This window comes from Macrotis lagotis, chromosome 1 (assembly GCF_037893015.1).
Source record: "Macrotis lagotis isolate mMagLag1 chromosome 1, bilby.v1.9.chrom.fasta, whole genome shotgun sequence".
NCBI classification, from domain to species: domain Eukaryota; kingdom Metazoa; phylum Chordata; class Mammalia; order Peramelemorphia; family Peramelidae; genus Macrotis; species Macrotis lagotis.
The window spans coordinates 705,335,241-705,356,692 of NC_133658.1; the positions used below are offsets into that span (position 1 = coordinate 705,335,241).

A 21,452-nucleotide genomic window follows, 5' to 3' on the forward strand; every position below is an offset into this window, starting at 1 on the left:
ACTTTGTAGTTGTTTTGACAGTGAGCAAGCCACTTAACTTCTACCTATCTCATTTCTTCAGCTGTACAATGAAGAAAATAATAACATCTACCTAATCTACAGATCAAATGAGATACCTGTAAAGTTTTTTGCAAATCTTAAAGCATTATACAAATGCTGGCTGCTATTACTATTTTTATTTTAGTCTAAAAGAGTCTAGGAAAGTGAGTAATAAGATATGCCATACAAATATATTTAAGATATCCTATATAAACACAGGGTCTCATAAAAATGTCATCTTTAGGTCTATATGAACATACATACATACATATATATATATATATATGTGTGTGTGTGTATGTGTATATATATATATTTCACTTAGGTTCAAAGCATAAAAGCTGGTGTTAAATATAAATGGTTGAATTTATTCTGATATAAAGTATTTACTGTAATTCTTATTTTATTTTAGAGCTCATACTAGTTATTTTCATAGGATAGGCAAAAAGTTTTTTTTTTAAATGTGAATTCTACAATGCAGTTTGGGATATAGATTTAAATATAAGCAAGTATACCTAATATATGCACCCCACAAATGAAATGAAGGGGAAACAATCTAAATTATTTTATCATTATTAATGATTATTTATTAAGTTTCTACATTCATTTTTTGATGACTAGTACATATTCTCAGATTTGATGCTTTCTTACAGAGTTTACATTCCTAAATCTGTTTCTGAGATAGTGATCATTTTTGGAAAGCAAGTTCCAAACTGAGAGAAGATAACACCTAGAAGTTAGGGCTCTAGTAGGGTCTGGTTCTTCTCATTCAATAATCCTAATCTTTATGGAAAGTGAAGCAGTCATTCTTCCATGCCAGTCTTTTCACTAGTCTCTCAAATTCTAGCTCCTCACAAAGAAAAATTTTCTTGGGGGCAGCTAGGTAGTTCAGTGGATAGAGCACCAGCCTTGGAGTCAGGAGGACCTGAGTTCAAATTTGACCCTCAGACACTTAATAATTACCTAGCTGTGTGACCTTGGGCAAATCACTTAACTCCATTGCTTTGCAAAAAGCAAAAAGCAAAGAAACACTTTATAAAATACTAGGTTAGTTAAGAAAAATGTATAACCAAACTAGAACAAAATAGTGAAAGCTATGATTTCTGGACTAAGGCCTTTATCATGTCTTCAGTAATCTTAAGAGTGAGGTAAGGAATCCTTTATTTTGTATTTTTTCAAAGAACAGCATATGATGGGAGAAGCATTATTTTTCCTGCATTTCTTTAAGATTTCTTCTTCAGGCACCCCCAAGTATCCCATGATGACTTTGGCCCTCACCTATTCTACTCTCTAACCCTCATAAGCCAAGAGGACAAAGCTAAGTGCTCAAAATACTTCCTTTTACTTGCTAATTCAACTCCAATTCTTTGATGGAAAGATATTTCTCTAAAGTTAATCTAATATTTTTGTCTAGTTCTCACCTAGGTGAATAAATCAGTTTTTGGATTATCCAGTCAAATGCTGCTGTTTCCTTTTCCACCCTGTCCTTTGAGTCTTTCACTTCCCATCATAATCACCAGAGTATAAAAGGTAAAGAGAGAGAATCTGAAACCAAATTGATCTTGTTTTTTTGTTAGTGATTTTGGTGAAAGCTTTGGTTGGGAAGAAGGTTTGAGCTATTAACATTTTGTACAAGGATTATTTGGTATATCAAAGATACTCCTTTTTTTTTTCAAATTAGGAAAGAAGAATGGGAAGGAAGGTAAATTGGAAAAATTTTGTCTTTTCCTAAACTTTTTTCGTGGACATTCCTACTTATGGTTAGGATTTATAAAATATCTTTAATTTGGAAATCTACTTATAATTACCTTTCAATTAATATTATTCTCAGTCTGGGGGTGCTGGCATTGATTTTGAAGTCAAAGTTAAAAGAAAATATTATTATATAAACATAGTAAATAGTATTTAAATATATATATGTATGTATATATATATATATATATATATATATATAAAATAGGAGATTTCTACAACACTGTATATGTATCCTTTTAAATACTTACTCAAAGAAAAATAAACCAGTAAGTTTGCAGTGTAACATTAAAAAACTATATAAACCTGTTTTTCCTAATCAAGTTGAGCTAGTGAAGGTAACATAGAACATTTAGGGGGACTCCTCATTGAATGTATATCTTCTTTGGTTCTAAGTCAAATTCTCCTTTCCTCAAATGCTCCTTGACACCTCAAATTGGCTGAATATTTTCCCCTTACCTGAGGAGTTTCAATTGTCTTCAAAAAGATACTATAACTAAGGAAAGAAAGAGAATTTTGCCTATTGCTATCTAATAATAAATAATAGCACCTATAATTATTCAGATAACATAGGAATAGTTTTGCTATTGTTTAGTCATTCAGTCATATCCAATTCTATTTGACCCTGTGTGGGGCTTTCCTGGCAAAGATATTGAAATGGTTTGCCATTTCCTTCTCTAGTGGATTAAGGCAAATAGAGGTTAAGTTAACTGCCCAGAGTTATACAATTCTAGTGTCTGAGGCCACATTTAAATTCAGGTCTTCCTGACTCCACCACCTATGTGCCTCTGGGGAAAAAAATGTCCTTGGGTTTTCTTGGAGACCCTAGAGTGGTTTGCCATGTCCTTTTCCAGTTCATTTTCCAGATGAAGAACTGAGGCAAACAGAGTTGATGGACTTGCCCAGAGTCACACAGCTATTAAATGTCTGAAGTCAGATATGAACTCATGAAGTTATATCATCCAGACTCCAACCATGACATTCTATCCACTGTACCACCTATCTGCTATGGGGATGGTACTCTGTCTCAATATCTAATTTTCCCCCTTTATGTATTTAGTTAAGGAACAAATTTATGAAAGTGATATTCTACAGGTATCATCATAAGGTGAAAGAATCATTGCTGTTGAATTTTTTTATAAAAATTAATTTAATAAGAGCTGGAAGGGACTTCAGAAGCCATATAACCCAACCCTCTCATTTTAAAAATGAGAGTGAGATAAAGAGAAATTAGGTGATCTCTGCAGTCATACTTGGAAACCAAGTTCTATGAGTGCAGAAGCAGTATTCTTTCCTTAGTGTCACACCACTGCTCAATATTTTGCACTGATATTATTTCTAGTAGTTAGTTACTAGAGCTTTATTTGTAGCAGCTAGGTGGTACAGTGGACAGAGGATTGGGCCTACAATCAGGACTCAAATCCTTATTCCTGCATCAGTTACTTAATAACTCTTGTGACTGTGGATAAGCCACTTACACTACTTTCAGTTTGGTTTCTTCTCTGTAATATGGAAATAATAATACCATCTACCTTACAGAGTTGTTATGAAAATCAAATGAGATCATATTTGTAAAGTGTTTTGCAAATACTTCACTATTATTAATGGAAGAGAAACTAGGTGATATAGTGGATAGAGTGTCAGGCCTAATTAGGAAGACTAATCTTTCTGAATTCAAATTTGACCTCAGACATTTAACTAACTATTATAATGGCCCTGGGCAAGTCACTTAACAGTGTTTGCCTCAGTTTCCTCATCTATAAAATGAGCTGGAGAAGGAAATGGCAAATCAGTCCAGTATCTTTGCCAAGAAAACCTCAAATCCCCAAAAGAGTCATGAAGAATCAGACACAACTGAAAAAACAATTATTAAAGGAAACTTGTTGGGAAAGGGTTGCAATGAATGTTTTATTGGGGTGGGGGATCAGATTGAGAATACCAAGGGGTTCTTTCATCTTAAATTTTCTCTTATATAAATAAATAAATTATAAATGTGTATAGAAAATTTAAAACTTAAAATGGGATTTCTTCAAGGTAATTAGTATTTGTCACTAATCTAGTAAAATAATTTTCAAATTAACACTTCTGGATATAATGTACTTAGTTCACAGAAATGTAAAGACAATTGTACTCATGGTTTATATTTAGTAATAATTGAATAAATACAGTAATTAAAGGTCTTTGGGTTTTTTGGTTTTTGTTTTGGGGTTTGGGGTTTTGCAAGGCAATGGGGTTAAGTGATTTGTCCAAGGTCACAGAACTAAGTATGTATTAAGTGTCTGAGGCCAGATTTGAACTCAGGTCCCCCTGACTCCAGGACTGGTGCTCCTATCATTGTACCACCTAGCTGCCCCAGGAATTAAATTTTTAAAATTATTAACTTTTGTGGTTTATTAAAACTTAAATGTCAATATCTCTGATGCATTATGTCTTATCACAGAATTAATGAAAAAACTCATTATTCAATTATCTAAAATAACATTTATCCCTTAATCCTTTCCATCTATTTAGGCTCTGCTTCTACCATTTAAAGTTCTAAGTGACAGGGGCCTTATAAATTCATAAACAGTTTCTTTTAATAAGTTAATTCTTAAGTTATGGTTCTCTGCTGCCTCTCTAAATTCTCCCACTGGCTTTAACAAGAGAAAAATGGCATTTAGGCAAAAATTTAAGGAATTGCACCTTTACTTTCATTTCATTTAGAAGGGCAGTAGCTCAGAGATTCTTGTCTCAAGTGATAGTATTGGTGCTTATTTCTGGCTTCTTTATTTTTGATCATATTCAATCCATTCAATCCTTTTCTTATCCTCTGGACAAACCTAAGGAAAGTTTCTCCCCAAATCAGTCCAGAGGAAGATATTTCAAACTAGATGGATAGAATCATAGATATAACCTTTCCATTCTTTTAAAAAAAATTTTACATTGGCTTAACCTTAACTAAATGAAAATGAAACCTTTAATAAACAGATGGTGATTTTGTAACTAGTACCTTAATATGGGGAATTTGAAGATATGAAAAGATATGTTTAAGCTTATAAAAAATAATAAAATATATTTAATCTCAGGTTTGCTAAAACTATAACTAATTTACCTCTGAAAAATAATTAAAAATAAAAAAGTCAAGGCAATTGTAGGGAAAAAAAGCTAGAACAACTCTTTTTTTTAAACAGTGAAATGATCATTTGTAACATGCGAACATTTTGCTATCTGTTATTTAATCACATTAATCTGATCTTGACTCCATTTTTACCTTCTCTGATGTAGCTTCTAATATATACTCCTAGATAAATGATAGTGAGGAGACTAGTTGTGGGATATGAAATGTCAGCCCTAACAATAATAGTTTAGTTTGAAAGTTTTAGAAAAATAGAATGTAGTCTCCATAAGAACATACAAATAAGATGAAAATTCATGCACAAATCTTCTACTCAGTATTCTTGGTAGAGAATCGTGAAAAAATACACTGCCTTATACTTATTACACAGCTGTACTTGACTTTCAGCTTTTGCTGAAGCAATTTGGAGAATGAAAGAAATTCTAAATTGAGACATAAGGGTTTCTTTTGTTGTTTCTTTTTTTTAAGTGAACCATTCTAGAAGACTGTCAAACTTGACTTCTCTTGTAAGATTCCTGTTAGGAACCTGGAATTCCACATGAAGACAGGGAAGACTACCTTGGAATGTTTTTCTCTTGGTGTTCCTGATTTCACTTTGTCAGAAGGCTGATCAAAAGTTACATTAAGAGGCATATCATTTTTCCTTTTTTCATTCTCTTCCAGCAGAGGAACATAGCCATGGAAATTATCTGAAAAACAAAAATAGCCTCTCAGATTTTAGACTTGGGGGGAAAAAAGGGTAAAATCCCCAAACCAAAGAAATCAAAATAATTCTACTAAATTCTTTATAATTGTAAGAAATTTATAAAACATACTTAAATAAAATACATGTTGAAAATTCTTATTTTTATGGAAATAATTAAAATAACTTAGCCATGCTTAGACCCAGGTATGTAATTTAATCACTCAAAGACCCAGGTTTGTAGAGTCAACTCTATCCAACAAGCATTTGTTTACTATCTTAAAGACTACTATATGCAAAGCCTTCTGCTAGGTGCTAGGGAGTACAAAGACAAAATGAAGTCTAGTCTTTGCCCTCAGAAACTTATACTGGAGGGGAAGTGGAGAGAGTGGAATGATACATTTACACATAAAAGTAAAGGCAAGATAATTTGAAGATAGAGAACACTAACAACAAGGAGGATAAAAAAGGCCCTATGCCATAAAAAGTGGCTCCTGAGCTGAGAGTTGAACAAAGTTAAAGGAGAAAGCAGAGAAAGAGTGAATTTCTAGTATGAGGGACAGCTTGGGCTAAAGGCTCAGAGGCAGGAGATGAAATAATGAATTATGAATTTGGGGAACAGCAAAAAGACTGTCTGTCTGGCATAATAAATCCGATGTTAGGCCAGAATTAGATATGAAAGGCACATACACACATATATACATATGTATATGTATAACATATATTATATATAAAATACATATATACATATTTATTTAATATCTTTTACTTAATATATACATATAAAACCTATTAAAAATATATATACATTATATTAAGGATAATCATTTACTTTCAACTCATTTAGAAGGGCAGCAGCAAAGGTTCATGTCTTCATGTATACATATCTACATATGTGTGTCTTTATATCCACATATATATGCATAAACATGTGCTCTCAAATACACACAATTATACACACACACACACACACACACACACACACACACATTCACCCACAAATACACCTACATACCACAAACATATACAAGCACACTTAGGATTTATCTGCAAACAGATAAATTATTGAGAGGGTGTATTAAGGAAAAAGAAGGGAGATTGTGGAACATGGATGATGATTCACTAAGAAAGACTGGGAAATTCAGTTAAACAGGTAAAAGAAGATCAGTTTTCAAAATACAAAGAAGACAGAGAATATGATACATATGTATATCAGATTTAAATATATATATATTCACACACACACACACACATATCCAAATGTGTGTGTGTGTGTGTGTGTGTGTGTGTGTGTGTGTGTGTGTGTACACTTTTGAAAATTCCAGAGCACTAAGAGAGCGCAAGGGTAAAAATCTAATTTTTAGAGAACCCATGACATCTATGAGGGTTTCAAGTGTTTTTCCTTAAAAGTCAGTAATAAAAATGTAAAGATTTTGTACTAGTGAATAAAATTTCAAAACTTTGTAGCAAACTAGGAGAAAGAATCACAACTTCCATCTTTCTTTTCTCTAAAGAGCTCAAGAAAGATTAAAAAAAACAATTAACATACCTCTGCTGGAATTCACAAGAAGTAACTGTGATTTTAGCTTGTCAATAATACTTTGTTGAAGTGACAGCTGTTCCTGTTGTTCACGTATTCTCTGTTCATAGTTTTCAGTCTGCTGACATTAAAAAAAAGTTAGTCTGATATTTACTGACAGCTAAATAATATATATAGATATATAGATATAGATATATCATGGTTTAGATCAAATCAATTTTAATTGGTTATGGTCTACCTTCTTGAATTTTATTTTCCTAGCATTTTATTTAGTATATCTAGATAGCACTTGATTTCTGAGGAACATCTCTAAAATCATCACCCGTAACTGTGACTAAATTATTGCAAGTCACTCACATTTAAAAGAATGAAAATGTTTCAAATATGTTTAACCATAATGAGTTCAAAATATGGTTCCTTGATCCTTTAAAGTTGGTATTGAACAGTACGAAATACCTAGGTTCATTCTTTAGTGATAATAATCTACATACAAAGCCTTTACTTACTTCAAGGATCCTTGTTTTCATTAGTGTGAGAACACTTCATCAAATCAGATTTCCATCTTTCCCTTCCTTAGCAGATACTTTTTTGTGAGTTGCTAGCCATTCTTTTCCTCTCTCACCGCCCTGCCCAAACCCTTAGAATTTCATGGAACCAGATCCTTGATTTAGAACTGGAAGTTCATTCATTCATTCTTTCACTTACTCATCAAGCATTTATCAAGCACAAACTGCTTGTCAGGTACTGTGCTAGGCAATCTGATGATGGACCAAAAATGAAGAAATCTTTGTTTTCACAGAGCTTCTGTTCTTTTGTGGGGAAACAATATGCATGTAGAAAATTAAATATAAACTAGACACAAAGTAATTTGAGGAAAAGGAGAGGATTACATTAGTTTAATCACTATCCCAGTCCAAGAGAGCAGAAATGAGAAATGCCAAGTTCTGCTGATAGTTCCTAGAGAAGGGGTGTGGCATAAGGGGAGGAATGTGGGGCTAGAGTGGGCAATCAGAGGATCTGCACTCACACCTGCTTGGTCCTATCTAGTTCTAAATCTATCTTCCTCAATTTCCATCACCAAGGGTGTCATCTAGTTCAATCCCTAGTTCACCACTGAGGTCATCTAGTTCAATCTCTCTTAATTTTGTAGATGAGGAATGGAGAATCCAGGGTGGCAGGACCAGGCATTGAATTAACTCCAGATCCAACATACATTTTATTAACAGTACATATATTTATATCTTCTTCATCAGTTTTCTATTTACATCTTTCCTTCCATTTAAAGTCATGAATTATCAAATTAGAAATAATTTCTAATAATTTTCTAATAGTGTCCTTTAAATATGAGTTAATTTTGAAAAAACTATTATAATAAAAGCCCTTGTCTATTTACTTGGCACAAAATAAAAATATAGAGAAAGGTTTCAAATAGAAGAGTCACAATTTTTGGACCTATGGAAAAGCAATTTAACAAAGTACATATTGATTTTAACAGACTTATTTTCTAAAGGAATTGAAATTTCAAGAGAAAGTCAGAAAAGTCACTGCTAGTCTCTGCTGTTCTATTTACTTTATTTTTCATATGGTGTTTCTATAATATTCCCCCCTTTATTTTTACTTTAATTAAACATGTTGTCTTTTAATGGCAATAGAAAATTGAACAATATGTAGTTATTGCTTTTATTACAGGACAGATATTGAAATCTACCCCCCCCCAAATTGCATTAGTGTCATCAATTTTGAACAATATCTTAAAATCTAATTGGGAAAGTACCACTGGCAAACCCAAATTACATATTAACATGCTGCTGACTTTTGGTAAGAACACACACTATTGGGTGAAAATAATCTAATTCTAGAAGAAAAAAATCTTTATCTGTAAACAAAATATAAGTAAGATAGTGGAAGTGAAGAAACTGTTAGTGATGAGAATTAGCCACACAAGGTTCAAGTGGTCACCTGGGTTGTCAGTGAACTCCTGGTTTGCATTTTAGAACCTGGTTGAATGACAGAATATGACATCATCATGGAATCTGCTTCAACAGGAAAATTGTCACCATTGTGAATATGTACTTTTGACCACTGCCCATTCTAATTGTAATTAGAGGCAGTAAAAGTAACTTCTAATTAAGTTCTTACCTGAGTGAAGCTTTAATATTCTCAAAGACCCATTAGCCTGGGATTCTGTATATATTTATACTGATATGAATTTTATATTGGTGGCATATCACTTTAGGAATATAATCATAGATTGTGTCATACATCTTTATTTTCTTCAAAGTGCCTTGCATAGTGTCTTATATGTAGAAGGCATTGAATAAATATTTGTTAAATGCATGAAAGGGCACAAAAACATTAGAACAGTTTTCATTCTGGTGAATACTGGAATGAAATTCATGAGACAATTTGGTTTGTTCAACAGCTTGTATTCTCCAAGTCTAAACCTCAGAATGATCTAGTCAAACTCAAGGCCAAATTATTTAATGATACCTGGAGTCATATCACATTAGAACAGGTAGTGTGAGTTCTGAACTAGAGGAAAGAACTTGAAAGCCCTGAGGATATGTGGGGACACTGTCATCTAGGAAATCAGCAGCTTATATCTTCAACATCTTCAACATCTATTCCTGCTTAAAGAATAGAATGTTCCACATGGAATGTGCACCAGTTAGGATTAAGGTGGCAAAGTTTAATATGAAGAAAGACCTGGATTAAAATCCTGGATCTGCTATTCACTACCATTGAGGTCTCAACTTCTTTTGTACAATAAAGGACTGTCTAGATCATCTTAAGGAGTCTATACAATTCTAAATCTCTCTCTCTCTCTCTCTCTCTCTCTCTCTCTCTCTCTCACACACACACACACACACACACACACACACACACTTAACTTTATGAGAATAGGGATTGTTTCATATTTTGTATCTGTACCCCTAGCTCCTTCATGTAATTTCTGGCATATAGTATTCATTTCAATAAATGCTTTTTTATTGAATGATTCCTAATGTTTATAGTGGTTGAGTAATTTGTTAAAACAATCCTTTAGTTTAGTTAATAATAAAGGACAGGACAAGAGTCAAAATTTTTCAAATCTTGGCAAATTCTAAATCCACTACCTCTTGTTAAAACTTCTCATTGTCAACATCAGTCTACCAAAATAGGGAAAATAATCACTATCAATGTTAATTTTCTTTCATTAATCAAGCATAAAATTAAGCTTTTGTCAAATAATTTTAGTCTTCTGTCCTTTGATACAAAACACTCTTTAGGATGTCAGTATATAACAGCCAAATATAAATGAATTATGTTTGTATGGGGTATTTAAGTTAAAGAGGTTAGTGAGGGATATAAGATGAAGAATTTTACTATTTTATTCTGGGGGTCTGAATAAACATAAATAAAACTTGAAACAATGTTCTTCTTGCTATATTTTTAAAATGCAAAGGATCCATAACAGATGAAGTCAAAACATGCCAACATATATGGTTGAATGTAAAAGGCATTGAGTTAAATATCTATTAAATATATGAAAGGGTACAAAAACATTCAAGCAGTTTTCATTTTCAAAAGTAATCTGAGAAAAAAGTAAAAGTAAAGTCCATTTACTAAGAGGAAGCAGAAAAAAGTTAGCTCACAAGGTGATAGGTGAATGAAAATTAAGTTTGAGGAAATAAGGATTGAAATATAAATGATATTATTAAGTATTCTGAAGAAGAAAATGAGATGCTCAAGAGAAAGCAGGAAGATTCAGGGGAAAAAAAGAGCAAGATGACTGAAGACATGAATTTGGGAGGGGGAGAGGCCACAAAAATATATTACACCTAAATGGAAAATTATCAGTAGAAATTAGCTCTTCTGCTACATTTGGAAACAGTGAAACAGAAATGATCTGAAGGAAAACAACAAAGATTGTCATTTATATGAGTATGTCAATTATATGGATAAAAAAAACCAAAGCCTGAAAAATGTTACTCAGGTCATATAATTGTTGCACTGTCAGTACATATTTTTAAAATTGCAATCCCAGAGTAAGTATACTCCAGCAACTATCAAAGACCCCATGAAGCAGAAAAATCACTAAACCAAATTGAAAATGTACAACAGCAATGTCTTGTCAACACTTCTGTACAGAGCACAGACATGACAGCTAAAACAGACAGAAGAGAAGATGCTTTTGACAGCCAGGGTGTGTGAATGATTCTTTGAGTCAGATGGCAGCAACAAGTTACCAACTAGGAGATCTGCATGACAACTAACCATCCATCTGTATCAAACACCATCTGGCCAAGATGACTCCGGCTTCTGTGTGTTTGACACGCCTCCCAATGCTGAAGACTAGCAAAACAAGTGGTCCACCCACAGCTGAAGAAGTAAACAGGTATTACATAGTCCTGGTAGAAAATGGATCTGGGTGACTGAACAAACTGTGGCACAGCAGTGTGATAGAAAATTTTACTGCACCATTCAAAATGACAAGCTTGAGGAATATAAAGAAATATGGAAAGATATGAAATTATGCAAAAAGGAAGAAAACAGAAGTAGAAGAATAGCATATACATTTACTACGATTATAGAAAGTGGCAGAGTAAAAACTTTTGATGCATGCAGATGTAGAAGAGATCTGAAACAATAAGTTGCTGCTATTGGTTTGTTAAAGTAGCTTATAAAGCAAGTAATTCTTATGTGGTTATGAGTTTCCCTCTTTGTTTCTGTTTATATTATGTTTAAATTGTCAATAAAAATTGCTCTTTTTAAAGAGAGAATGGATTTGTATGAATTCTGCACTGAATACAAAGTTCAGGGGTTATTCTCAATGATCAAGGACAGTGGACATCTCAAATTCCATAATAAAGTATTCTACAGATATACTAAGTTTTCCTAAATGAAACAAAAATCATATTTTGATAATAACATCCACTTAACTTCATTAATCTCCAAGATTCTAGAATAGCACACTCCAAACTGCCACATAATTTTGGACACACAGCTGTACAAGCATTGATGAATACAAATAAAATTAAAATGATGACATGTTCTACAAATTAAAAATTTCCCTTATTAGGGACATTGAACCAGCTTTCATTTTTTATCCTCTCTAAAGTAAAAACTTTAAAAATTTATATTTTAAAATGTTCATGACAAAGATTAAAGCTCTTCAATATTACAAATGAAACCATATCATTGGTACAAGTCAAACGATTTCTTTCATCATTTCTCCATCTCCAAAAGTGATTTTTAAATTTCAGAATCCTTTAAATTATTAGAAAATTGGTCACTCATTAACAAAAGGAGCTGAATCTTCATCATAAGATTTGCTATAGATATCTACAATATAAAGCTCGATGGTTCATGAAGGAACATAATTAAACAGTAATTATCTTATTGCATAGCATGTTAGAGATATCAACTAATTAACTAACTGTCTTATCTTGACACTTCAGTGAGCTAAGCATCATGTTCAATTTTACAGATGAGCTAACTGAAGAAAAGAAAAATGGTAAGAGATCATCCAAACCAGAATTACCACTCTAGTGCTTCTGGCTATATGGGTCTATAGTAGATCATTATTTTCAGCTTCTTACTCCTCCTTCCCCAATCCTATTAATATATCAAAATTAGTTTTTCAGTCATCTGACTATTTGTGACCCCATTAGAGGTTCTCTTGGCAAAGATACTGAAATGGTTTGTGAAATCTTTTTCTAGACCATTTTTCAAAAGAGGAAACTGAGGCAAATGGAGTTAAGGGAGTTGCCCAGGATTACAAAGCTAGTTAAGAATCTGAGGCCTGATTTGAACTCAGGAAGATGAGTTTTACTGACTCCAGATGGATTCTCCATCTACTACACTCCAATATATCAAATAAGAATTTTAAATGCCTTCTATATGACATAAAAGAGGAAGTATTTTATAATAGATCATGAGCTGGGTTCAGAATTAGGAAAAATTATTTTCAAGTACTACCTCTGATAGTGACTGGCAGTGTGACCTGGTAACTCACTTAACCTCTCTCAATCTATCAGGCAACTACTTCTATACTACTAAATTGCAAAGCTGATGCTGTTTTTCCATTGGTAGAGATAATTTCTTCAGTGGGAGCTCCCCATACCAATACAATCACAAATCTGCTTTTAAAAAAGTGCCAGGTGCTGTGGATAAAATGCTAAAATTAAAAACGAAATAGTCTGTTCTAAAAAATTTATCAGAGGAGTGAACATCTATGTTTATACACACACACACACACACACACACACATATATGTATACACACAATAAGCATAAGGCACTTTTTTGGAGGGGGACACACTAGCATCTGAGGGAATCAAGGTTTCACGTAGAAAATAGCTCTTGAGCTGAACTCTGAGGTAAAATAAAGATTTGGAAAAGCAGAGGGAAGGAAAGAAAGTATTCTAAGCATGGGAGATAGGCATTCAAAGGCACGGGGATAAAAGATGGCATAATATTTTGGCTCTATTATAGAGAATGTGAAGGACAGTATACAGTTGGAAAAGGAGGCTGGAGTGAGGTTAAGAAGGGTTCATATTTGATTCTAGCAGTAACTAGGAATCACCAAAATTTTTTGAGCAGGGGAATAACAAAGTCAGCACTGTACTTTAGAAAACTCCCTTTGGAATTTGTATGGAAGACAGATAGGGGAATTGCATGAGAAAATACCTTAAAATTTGATCACAAACATTGATATCTTCATCTTACAAATCATTTGCTAATTCATTCTTGTTTCAATATAATTTACTTAGTTTCAATTGATTTCTTTTTTTAATTTAAGGCAATGGGGTTAAGCGACTTGCCCAAGGTCACACAGCCAGGCAATTATTATGTTTGAGGCCGGATTTGAACTTAGGTCTTCCTGACTCCAGGGCCAGTGCGCTATCCACTGTGCCACCTAGCTGCCCCCTTGCTTTGATTAATTTCAATATTTTCTTTTAATAATTTTACTATTCATATGGCATCAGCTATCATGTCAACTCTAGATTGCAAATACTATGAGTCTTCAACAAAAGTTGATGACTGCCACTGTACACATTCTGAATGTCCTCATTTTTCTTAGGCACCTCTCTCTTAGTGAAATCTGAGATCCAGAAAACTTTACTTTAAAGGGTCTAAAGGTTTAATCAAGGGTGTTCCATCAAAGAAATATGGATGTTCAAAACTTGGAGGAGTTAAATATGATTGAGGATTGAATAAATTAAATATGGCTGATTTAAGTTATGCTAGCAAATTAGATGATGGAACTTAGTTCTTTGGTTTTATCTTTATTGTAAGGAAGGTCAGTATCTCTCCTTAAATTGTCAAACCTTTCTTTTTCTTTTAAAATTAAACCTTTTTGCTTTATCAAACAATTTATGTTTTGGGTAGAAGTGAACCTCTAAAATGCTTACTGTATCCTTTAGAAACATTATTTGAGAATCTGAGGGGTTTTTCTATTTTGGGTCCCTGATTCCATTGTCAAAAAGACATAAAGAAAAGGTAGTATCCGAATTCTGATTTTCCCCAAATTAATGATCAAGATGGTGTGTGTGTGTGGGGGGGAGGCCCCAGAATTCTTATATTACATTATTGAACTCTGTTTACTATCTCCTCTTTTATCCTCTCAGAGGAAGAAGTGACCCTTCTTGCCAAGGCAAATTACTTTACAATCACATTCTATCCTTTCTTCTCCATCAAATTTCTCTCAGCCCCATTCCCTAGTCTTCAATTTTTCAATTTCTCCTTAACAGCTACTTCCCTGTTGCTAACAGATAAGTTTATGTTTCCCCCATCATTAAAAAAAATCTCACTTGATCTATCCACCATATCTTTTATTTTTCCTCCCATTCTCTGATTACCTACTTGAGAAAGTCATTTATACTTACTGCCTCTACTTTTTCTCCTTTTGCTTGCTCCTAAATCTGGCTTCTGTTATCATTCAAATGAAACTGCTCTCTCCAAAGCTACCAACCAACTTTTTAATGTCAAATCTGATGGCTAATTCTTAATCAGAATTCCCTACAGTCTTTGGCCCTCTTGATCACCATCTTCTGGATACTTTTGTCTCTAGGGTTTCATAACATTTCTCTCTCCTGGTTCTCCTCCTACCTTCCTGACACCAATTTTTCCTCCTCATTCTCCTTTGCATCTCTCTCTCTCTCTCTCTCTCTCTCTCTCTCTCTCTCTCTCTCCCACCCACAATAATTATTCCAAGGTGCTATCCTGGATTCTTTTCTCTTCTTCCTCTATACCCTCTTACTTGATCTTATCAGCTGCACAGATTCAGTTGTCTCAATGCTGATGATTCTCAGATCTACTTAAAGAACCTGATCTTTTTCCTGAACTATAGGTTTGTATTTCCAAATGTTTTGGGGGCTTCTTAAAAATGGATATCCCATAGATATTTTAAACTCAAAATGCCCAAAACAGAATCTGTTATCTTTTCACTCAAACCAACCCTTCTACCTTTCTTCTTTATTACTGTTGTCCATAAATTGGAAGTAATTTCAAAGGGAAGGCACTAGGATTGAGGACCAAGAGAATTTTAGATTTGATTCTGGAAGTACTTGGGTATTTTTTTTTTTGCCTGAGGTGATATGGTCAGACCTGCACTTTAGGCAGATTAGTTTTACAGCTGAATGGAAGATGAATTGAAGTAGGAGAGACTGGGAAAGGGGTGGGGGTAGAAGGAAGGGAGAGACAGAGATTGATTATTGCAACATTCCAGGCATGAGGTAAAGAGGGATTGCACCCTAGTGGTAGTAGTGTCAGAAGAAAGAAGAATATGAAATACATTAGGAAGGTAGAAATGGCAGGACATGACAAGTCACTGGATATGGAGAAGGATGAGAAATGAGAAATCAAGGGTGATACTAAGGCTGTGAGCTTGGGCAACTGGGAAGATAGAAGTACTCTCAAGAAGAATAATAGGGAAGTCTGGAAGATGATGAATTTAGTTTGGGATTTCAAATCCTATTTCCCATCCAATAAATCATGTTACAGGATAATAATTCAACCAAAAAAAAAAAAACTAGTGGAATCTTAGGATGTATTTTGAGAGGCAATGTGTTCAGAAAGAGGGAAACATTAATTGTGCTGTATTTTGTCCTAATCAGATCACATCTGAGGCATCATGTCCAAGTTTGGGCAATACATTTTAGGAAAGACATTGACAAGTTGAAGAATCTCCAGAGGAGTTAATGAAGGGTCTTAACAATCAAGCCATAAGATTGGTTAAAGGAACAAGAGTTTTGTTTTTTTTTTTTTTTATATCCTGAAGAGATCTGGGAGGGGACATACAATCATAGGACCACAGATTTAGAACTAAAAGGGACTCAAAGATCATGCAGTCCAATTCTTTCATTTTACAAATGAGGAAATTGAAGCCTGGAGAAGGTAAAGTGATTTGTCTGCTAAATTGTTCTTTTTAATTTGTGGTATCATCAAATGAAGTTCAGAATCAATCCTTTTGGCAATACTTTAGACAACTCTAAGCCTGGTTCAGTGAGGAGTATACTTACTCCTATTTTTATTAATTCATACTTACTGGTGCAACAAAATAAAGAACAGGGATCACAGTATCAAAGATTTAGAGCTGAAAAGGACTGCCTTATTATTTATTTTGATCTTTGATAAACACTAGTCCACCAAAATGACCTTCTAGCTTTTTTTAATTTAAAGATTTTATTTATTTTGAGTTTTACAATTTTTCCCCTAATCTTACTTCCCTCTCCCCCCCTCCTCAGAAGTCAATGTTTCCATCTTTTTTATACAGGATACTCCATCTTTCATGTTTGTGACTTTATAGAAGATATATCCCTTTATAGAAGCTATACACCTTACCCCTGCCTCTTAGAATTATGGCCTAATCCACTTTCTACAGGAGGCCTTTCCCTAATGTCTTCAAGTTGATAGTGTATCCCCTCCAGAATTAGTTTAGATTTATTTTATATTTATATATTCCTCCACCCCTACATTTATGTGTAAAGTTGCCTATGTCCAACAGAATATAAATTCTTTGAGGGTAAAGATTATTTCATTTTTAATTTGTATCCTCAGTTCTTAGCATAGTATTCATTATATAGTAGATATTTTAATAAATACTAGTTAACTGATTTAGTCCAACCTTTTTATTTGGCAAGGGATGAAAATGAGTTTCTCAGGTACATTCAGTGGACAGGACCATTTATTGAGAAGACTTTTCAACAAAATTGCACACAGATGTAGAAATCACTATTAGATAACAATCAATTATTATTAACAATTTACATTTATAAGGTTCCCTACATTTGCAAAGTGCTTTCCCTACCACAACTAGGTGTGATAGGTGTGGTACCTCCATTTGACAGAAAAGGAAACTAAAATTCAGGTTCTGGGGTTATTGTTATCAAATTTTTGGAGGTTAGATTGAACTTGGATCACCTGATTTAGATTTAGTTTAGTATACTTTTCACTACAATCACCTTACTTTCTGTAAGGTATTTCAGCATCACCTTTAGCATAGAGAGCCAACCCATGACTTTGTTCAATAACCAATAACTGAGGCAGATATTAGTGGGGATGCTTAACCTGGGCTCCATGGACTCCCAATGAATTATAATACACTTGTAAAAAAATTTTATTTAAGGCTATGGGGCTAAGTGACTTGCCCAACGTCAAACAGCTAGGTAATTATTAATCTGAGGCTGGATTTCAACTCAGGTCCTCTGGACTCCAGGGCCAGTGCTCTATCCACTGCACCACCTAGCTGCCCTTCCCAATGGGTTAAATAGATTTCAGTGGGTCTGTGAATTGTTTTTAAAAAAATATTTTGATAACTGTATTTCAATATATGCTTCTCCTGCAATTCTATAAATTGCATATGATACATTCAAAAATATTCTGAAAAGAGTTTCAAGGCATTCAGCTAACATCTAAAAGGGTCCAGTCACAAAAAAAGGCTAAGAATTGGTACATTAAATAAGCTTGTTTATGTTTCTTTCTTTCCTACTCAAACCTGAAGCAGAAGAAACTAGACCTAAGGACTATATCATTATAAACTTTTAAAAATTAAGTCTCAGAGACAGAAATAACTTTTCAAAGCAAGGAAAAAAAAGAAAACAGAATAATGTCCTCTGAATTTTTTTTCAAATTTATATAATTTTTTAAAAGAAACCACCTTTAAAAATGAGTATATCTCAAGAGAGGGATAAAAAGAACATGCTTAGAGCCTTTTTTTATCTCTCTCTAAGGATTTGCTCTCTAAGGGAAAAGCCTGAGTTATACCTTTCTTGTATTACTTAAAGTATCAATCATAATCCCTTATATATTGTAAAATCTTAATAATCTACATGAAGTGACTGACTACAAAAAGCATACTCTGATGTATGGCACTATTTTTAATGCAAAATACCTTTAAAACAGGTGTTCTTATTTACCACTAAACATAATTCAAAACAGAAAGTAGACGTTTTAAGTACCTACAAATTTGAGTTACTGTACATTCCCCTCTATCCTATCCGTTTTTGAAAAAAAAATTTTAAGGGGTTTTTTTTTTGCAAGGCAAATGGGGTTAAGTGGCTTGCCCAAGGCCACACAGCTAGGTAATTATTAAGTATCTGAGGCCGGACTTGAACTCAGGTACTCCTGACTCCAGGGCCGGTGCTCTATCCACTGTGCTACCTAGCTGCCCATATCCTAGCTGTTTCAAAAAAGATAATTGTAGTGAAAGAAATATTGACCTTACTTTTTCTCAGTCAACACTTTGTTTTTTGAAGTTTGATGAAAACTCAGTCATAATTATTTGGTAACTTCAATTCTATTATTGCTACAATAGACCTATATTGATTAAAATCAACATCTAAGGATAACAAAAAAGAGACCTTAAGCAATCTTTTCCTTTCATAACATAAAAACAAAAAATTCCATGGGAATGCCTTAAGACTGTGTATTATATAACAACATAAAACATGAAAAGCAATGATGGAAATGTTATTACATGAAAACGACTGAAAAGTAGTATGTAGAATAGAAATAACAACATTTTTATCCAAGTGTGTTAGCCAGTGTTTTTAATGTTAGGACTACAGGGTAATAAAAATAATGAATAATATTAAATTTACTTGTATTTTTCTTTATTACATATGTGAATATTTAATACTATCCCAACTTTCAGAGGAGAATCAGAAAAAATTTTTTGCAATTATTTTATCTTCCTTTTTTCCTTCTTTTGAAACAGCAACTACTGAGAGCAACTTATTTTTATTGTTAAAGGCTTATGAAACACAAATTACTTTTAAGATCACTTTGAGATGACAGGTAATGAAAATATTTCTATTTCAAATATGAGGAATTACATTCAAAGATGTTAAATGATTTATTGGTGGTCACATAAGTTATAAATGCTGGTTAGTATTCAAATAGTTTAAATAGAGTCTTTTAATACTAAAGTATATCATTGATGATACTGGAGGCATTTTTCAAGGTTGATAAGGGGATAAATTAAAGAAATAGAATCTAGTTGTTTACCACTGTCTAGAAGGGGAGGAATATTAAGAAAACAAACTTTTCTTCCCTGATCTAACTTTACCTTCTTTTCTCATTGTGTGTGTGTGTGTGTGTGTATGTATGAGAGAGAGAGAGAGAGAGAGAGAGAGAGATATTATTAGTACTCAAGATTTTCATCCTCAGGACCAAAATTGATTAAAATCCAAATTTAAAATATGAACTCTACATCGGCTTTAATCATTTAACAAATAATCTCCTCTCTTCTTTCTCTTAGAACCCACATTTTAGAACTCTAAATACATGATACCTAAGAATGAGGGAAATTGTTAAGAGACTGACAAAATGTTAGGAGATAGTAATTTTGTGACTGACTGTTCTTTTCTAAATGGGAATGAGTAATTTAAGATTATTAACTAGTGATAAGTAGCAGACTAGGATACCTGAATAACTCTCCATTAGGAGTGAAACTATCAGGAGAAAGGAATATTCATCAGAGCCTGAAGGAACAGTCTTGATCTAGTCCAATCCTTCACATGATAGAAAAACTGAGATCCAGGGAGGTGAGTTGGTCTTTGTTACCCCCCCCCAAAAAAAATTTTGTTAAAAAAGTTTAGGCTGGAACCCAGGTCTTCTAGCCCTATAGTTTAGAGCTCCTTCCATGGCAACACAATGCCTTTTTCGTAAAATGTGTTAAAGAATGTGATTTCTCAAACTCTTAATCAGAATACTTGAGAGAAACCAAAATACCTAAACTTCCATTAAGTATTCAAGAGTCCCCTTAAGCAGTTTACACTTATTATATTTGCATTGGGATAGGACTTGTTGGAAAGTAATTGTCTATCTTTCTATAAACAGTAGCTATAAAACAGATACATGTTATTTTAAGGTTTGTATGGTCTTTCTGCCAAGCAAACAACAATGTAAACAAATAAAAAAAAGTCTGTTAAGTGAGGCATTAATACTTTTTGCCTTTCTCTTTAAAAAAATATTGTTTTACATTTCATCTATGTTTGCATATATGTTAGAAACACATTTCCATTGCTAGATTTAAGAGATACAATACTTTAGGTTGTTTATAAACATATATCCCTTAAATAACCCACAAACTTTCCACAAGATTCAATTTTTTTAATAGACACTGCAAAAATATGTCAAATTTTATGTTTTGATTAATGTGCCTCTTTGATAGATCAAAAATCACTGTTCTTCCCAGTGATTTTCCCTTGTATCAAAAATTCAGTAGCAAATAGTGTATCATGATTTTCAAGAGGTAAGTTTCCAAACCAGCAACACATACCTTTTGTTGTAGTTCTTTTACAGCAGAATCTCTGTCCATGCATGCTTGACGGAAGGCTTCATAGGCTTTATTGAGCTGCTCTCCCATGTTTTTATCCATTCCTCTCTGTCCTGTAGCATCACTGAAAAGGATAGAGTCAATGACAGAGATCTGGAAAGGGGGAATCAAGAGAATTGCATCATTATTAAATAAATACAATTTTATTGTGCACTTTATAGCTCTCTCTAATAAGACTTATTGAGTATTCTGTATCATGTAGTAGTTATGATCTAGAAATCTGGCCAACAGTATTTGAGAAATCATACACTTCCATAATTTCATGATAATAGTCTTCACAAACGGACAAGAAACAAGGGACATTGGAATTCACTAAGATCTGACTTTTTAAAATGGTTAACTGACCAGGCTATCTGAACCTAAAGAATTGTGTTGGGCTATTTTATTCACATTACTCTACACAGTGCTTTCCAATAGGAGGGGGAAAAAAAGCACAACTGCAGTAGCAATGTGGGGAGGGGTATCTTTTACTAAACGGACAGTTACTTCCACTTACAAGG

At 33.4% G+C, this 21,452-nt stretch overlaps 1 protein-coding gene across 13 annotated transcripts in view; it reads right to left on the reverse strand.

Moving 5' to 3' along the window:
• TANK (TRAF family member associated NFKB activator) overlaps window positions 1–21,452 on the reverse strand; it is a 77,429-nt gene that overhangs the window by 22,292 nt on the left and 33,685 nt on the right. For 9 of the 13 annotated variants that reach the window (XM_074215860.1, XM_074215854.1, XM_074215863.1 and 6 more), the window contains 3 exons: window positions 20,896–21,045; window positions 7,138–7,249; window positions 5,465–5,595 (listed from right to left, as the gene is read on the reverse strand). In XM_074215860.1, the coding sequence (XP_074071961.1) occupies window positions 5,465–5,595; window positions 7,138–7,249; window positions 20,896–20,994 (342 nt within the window). In that variant the 5' untranslated portion in view covers window positions 20,995–21,045. The remainder of the gene's footprint in view (window positions 1–5,464; window positions 5,596–7,137; window positions 7,250–20,895; window positions 21,046–21,452) is intronic. The other 4 variants (XM_074215865.1, XM_074215864.1, XM_074215859.1 and 1 more) reach the window with 2 other exon arrangements.